This window comes from Mangifera indica, chromosome 5 (assembly GCF_011075055.1).
Source record: "Mangifera indica cultivar Alphonso chromosome 5, CATAS_Mindica_2.1, whole genome shotgun sequence".
Lineage (NCBI taxonomy): Eukaryota > Viridiplantae > Streptophyta > Magnoliopsida > Sapindales > Anacardiaceae > Mangifera > Mangifera indica.
This window is the reverse complement of record NC_058141.1, coordinates 9246607-9251400: the sequence shown is the minus strand read 5'-3', so window position 1 is coordinate 9251400 and position 4794 is coordinate 9246607. Positions and strand designations below refer to the sequence as shown.

At 33.8% G+C, this 4794-nt stretch overlaps 1 protein-coding gene across 1 annotated transcript; it reads right to left on the bottom strand.

The window, feature by feature from the left end:
- Positions 1-584: 584 nt before the first annotated feature.
- LOC123215526 (protein DETOXIFICATION 29-like) lies at positions 585-4555 on the bottom strand. The gene is made up of 8 exons (XM_044635667.1): positions 4117-4555; positions 3492-4033; positions 2338-2424; positions 1856-1912; positions 1539-1777; positions 1353-1471; positions 991-1077; positions 585-905 (listed from the first exon to the last, which is right to left on the bottom strand). The coding sequence occupies exons 1-8, from the start codon at positions 4450-4452 to the stop codon at positions 834-836; spliced, it is 1539 nt and encodes a 512-aa protein (XP_044491602.1). The 5' UTR covers positions 4453-4555; the 3' UTR covers positions 585-833.
- Positions 4556-4794: the final 239 nt, after the last annotated feature.

Here is a 4794-nt window from a genome sequence, read left to right as displayed (position 1 = left end):
CTACATCCTCAATTATTATTGTCTTCTAAAATTAAAAAAAGAATAAAGTTTGATAGTTTAGAATTCATCTAACGGTCAAAGTGGAATAAATTAATTGATGGTTTCTCTGGCTTTCATCTGTGCTTGAGATGAGTTATTTAGGTCTAGGAACTGACCTTTTGGAGTTCTTAATTCTAAGGGCCGTTTGATTATGGTTTTTAAAAATTACCTTGATAATATATTTTTTATTCCCTTGTTTGGTTTATCAGTAATAAAAGATTACAATAATCTTCTATTACCAATGCTAATATGACAGGTAATATAGGTAGTAATCTGATTATCACCTTTACCTTAGGTATTTAAAGATTACCAAGGTAATCTTAATTTTATTATAATTATATTATTATTTATTAATTTATTAATATAAAAATAAATTTATTTTTAATTAATATGACAAATAATATAAAAAATATTTAAAATAATTATATTCAAGAGCATTTAAGTAAAATAATTTACTAGTAATCTTTTATTATCTTTAATCAAATATAATAATTATTTATACCTATCAAATTTTATCAAACATAATAATCATTTATACTGTAATCTATCTTCAAGGTAATCTTTTTATTTTGATAATAAAACATTACTTAAATCAAACGTCCCCTAAAAGGAACGGAAGAGCTGCCTACTTTGGACTGTTGTTGCCCCTGAAATTCAAAGATGAATCATCACAATCAGAATCCCATTTTTCCAATGGGATTGTTTTTTAACAATCAATCTAAAACATCTATCAGATTTCTCATTTATTTTTGTCAAAAATGAAGCCGTGCCCCTTTGTTCTTCGAAATCGCGGTTTATTTTTCTGCATCTTCTTTGGAATTTGTATCCCCTCCCCATTTCCTTATTCTGTCTTCGGCAATAGAAGCCTGCATATCATGGATCAAATCATCTCAGTTCTAACCAAATGCTTCTACACTTTATCAGTAGCTTTTAGAATATTCCACAGTTTACCTCTTTGTTCCAGTTTGTTTTATAAATCATCCCGAAAAGGACACAGGTTTGTACGATTGTCCCCGATAGCATTCCACACCAGATTCCCTGAAAAAAGATTATGATCATCACAATGACACCATGGTAAACATATAACACCTTCAGACAAATCTTAAATCGGTATATTTTAACACTCCTTAAAAAGTTATGAATTCTTTAAATTACCAAAGATATTTATTAGGTTATAAAACTCAAAAATAAAATAGAACTATTGTAAACGTTTTAAGTCCCATAAGAGTGTGTCTAATTGCTATTGGACCAGGTTAAAGCAATTGAAAAGTAATCTTCCATTCAAGGAATAGAAGAGGAATCGAGAAAATTACCAGAACGCCCCACCCAACCTTGTAGCCCAATATGAGTCCCAAAGGAATGCCAAATACATAATAACAACCAATGTTTACATAGGCAACAACAGCCTGCCATCCAGCTCCAATGGCCACCCCTGCAAAAAGAAATGATCACTCATTCATATGAAGACAAAATATAGTTAAAAAGTTAAGATTAATTACCAGAGAGAACTGGTTGAATATTGTTAATGACGATACAAAGAGCCAGCATCGGGGTGAGATTATTAACAACAGCTATAACTTCTGAATCACTTGAAAACAATGCTGGGTACTCGTTCCGTGTGGCGATCAAGATAAGTGAGAGGACAAGGCTGATTAAAAATGCAGATATTACAGCCACCACTAGTGAAAACTTTGCAGTTCTTGGGTGACCTGCCCCTAGTTCATTTGACACCCTCACACTGCATCAGTATTTAGAGTTAAATCATTCAGTAGTTCATAGAAGCAGCTCTTTATAAATGTGTATTACTGCAACTAACCTTATTGCTGCATTCATTCCCAGAGCCACCATTACAGTCCACCCCAATATGTTCATGCTGCAAATTCAGTAATTCATAGCACAAAATTATCATAAAATGACCTACTTATTTTATGGTATTTAACAGGCTGTTGTATTATGGCTGATCTCATCTTCTAGTTTACTAAAAGACTTAGTCAGTGGACGCAACTTCTTTCATATTTTATGAAAATGATGAACTTGTTTTAAAAACTAGACATGGGTGTAAAAATCAAAGGGAGAAGACAAATTTGACTTCTCTTGCTTAGCCCTTCTAATATTAGGTGTAGCTACAATTCAAACTTCAACTGTTAGGTGTGTAATAATTACGACTGAATAATCCAGAAATTTAAAATGATATAACACTGACATGTATCATTAAACCTCTTTGGTTAATTAATGTAAGATAAATCTAGAATTGAACAGGCTTAAAACAATTCCTTCTATGTAAAGCTTGCGGCTTACCAAATGGACAAGGCATCTACTGAAACTTCAGCGTTTTTTAAATATCCAGCAAACAATATTAATGCCATAAAGTACCACACCTCCAAGCTGCAAAAAATTGGACCATATCTTTAGCTAAATCAGAATATTTAGTTTGGCTTATTCGGAAATTGCCAAACGGTAATCTGACATGCCGTGAATTCCAAATTATAAAATGTATTGTCAAATCAAATTTGGTGTTTGAGAGAGATGATTGCACGTCAATTCAGAATTATCTTTAGGCCAAAGGACTATATCCCACCCAAAATATGCTATAATCTCAACTTTTTATTTGTTAACTATAAAAATCTTATTTACTCACTGATAAACTATTAAAATTAACAGTTTAAAGGATAAAATCATCATTTTATTTATAATATTAAAAATAAATTAAAATTTAATCTAGTTTTTCCTCCTAACCCCTAAAAACTAACAATTTTCCCCTAAACTAAGTTTTAAAAAATAGCATTCCCCCTATAGTTTAGCTTTCAATCCCCGATGTCAAATCTGGTGTCATTGCCGATGATGAAGCTTTCCAGAGGTATCACCATACTCCAACCATCTCTCTTTTCTCCTCTGGAACGTTGATCGATCGAGATCTAGCCTGAAAAGTAGAAGAGTTTTATCAGGAGACGAAACTCTTCGTCTTTCCAAAAGAAGACGTTCTAGATTATATTTCGATTGACCGGTGTTTCAGAGGAAAAAAGAGAGATGGTCGGAGCATAATGATGCCTCTGGAAAACTTCATTGTCAACGATGATGTTGGGGATTGAAAGCTAAACCCTAAAGGAAGGAATGTTATTTTTTAAAACTTGATCTAGGAGAAAATGGTTAGTTTTTAGGAGTTAAGGGGGGAAAAGAGATAAAATTTTAAGGGGTTAGAGTTTCGTTAATTTTAACTATTTATGGGTAGATAAATAAAATTTTTAAAATTAACAGGTGAATTTTGAAATAATAACATACTTTGCGTGAAAAATATTCCTTTGGCCTTATCTTTAAAAAAAAATTCCTCCCTGGAAAGATATGAATAAAAAATTCAAGGGAAGAAAATGATCATTTTGATTCAAATATAATCACTATTCAGAGAACTTTGAAAAATCAAAGGTAAGGACCGATTAATTAAAAATGTTTCTTACCAAAGCATGACAGCTGATGCCAAAGACAGCCGAACAAAACCCCATAAATTCTGAAAGGCCTTCCATGAAAATCCGGTCCACGCTTGGCCGCAAGTCCCGCCGATAATATAAATAAGTTGAGCAGCATCAATGAACCACCATGATGCGTTTAATACCACAGCGGCACCCACAAGGCCCCAATCCAGTTTAAACATTAAAAACCAACTAAAAAAAGTATGCAATATCAAGGCTGCGGCTGCAATCACAGCCATGGCCATGATCTTGCTCTGGGACTGTAAAAACTTCGCTATAGGGAAATTCACAGCGTATGCGAATAGTTGTGGAATCATCCAGACGGCGAATGTCCCAGCCGCCTTGGATATCGCTGCCGTCTGCCCTATTAGACTCAGAATTTGTTGAGCAAATATGTAAACAAACATAAGAACTAAAGCTGTAGCATTGAGAATAACCCAAGATCTTTGCATATAGATTCCTAGCATGTCAAGTTGTCCAGCTCCAAAAGCTTGCCCGCATAGTGTCTCCAGGGCGCTTCCCATTCCAAGCTACAGTTTTAAAGTAGTTTAATTCATTATTGATATAAAAAAAATTCTAACACAAGTCTTCTGAGATGTGTATTTAACGTTACCATGAGACCGAATGAGAAGCCGGCGATAACAGAGTTCTCGATGGAGACGGCAGCGAGGGCGATGGTGCTGACGTGGCCGGAGAAGACTTGAGTGATTGCACCAAGGGAGTATTGGCAGACTGAGGTGAAGATGGCGGGCCCGGCTAGGTACCAGAGCTTCTTAGATTCTCGGTAAAACTCTCTGGAAAAGTCACGGAGGCCAGTGATCGGAGGGATGTCATCAGTTCCAGTGGCGAAGGTGGCGGAGGAAAGGGAGTTGCTGGTTTGTTTTGGAAGAGGCTGTAATTGGTCTTCATCGTCTCCTTGGGAGAGAAGTGGCTGCTTAGCATTCTCCATCACAGAACGAGAGAGAGAGAGACTTTTAGATTTCAATTTTGCGGTGGACAATTTGAGCTGGGTTAACTTGCATGAATTTCTTGTAGTCTTGAATAGTTGTATGTATATATATATATATATATATATATATATATATATATATATATATATATATATATATATATATATATATCATTGCCATGGCCAAATATTAAGCCGTCACTTGGCTTATGGTTAAGAAGATTAGTTGGTAATTTAATTTTTATTATTTATATTATTTTAATAATAATATAATAAATAATGTAAATAATAATCTAATTATTATATTTATTTTATGTATTAAAATATTATCAATATAATCTT

What these genes read in the sequence shown, in the direction of transcription:
- LOC123215526 (XM_044635667.1), bottom strand. Translation starts at nt 4,452, where the DNA reads ATGGAGAATGCTAAGCAGCCACTTCTCTCCCAAGGAGACGATGAAGAC. An exon ending in GGAATGAATGCAGCAATAAG is followed by an intron (nt 1,778 to 1,855) that starts GTTAGTTGCAGT and finishes ATACTGATGCAG; the next exon opens with TGTGAGGGTGTCAAATGAAC. An exon ending in AAACAAACTGGAACAAAGAG is followed by an intron (nt 906 to 990) that starts GTAAACTGTGGA and finishes CATGATATGCAG; the next exon opens with GCTTCTATTGCCGAAGACAG.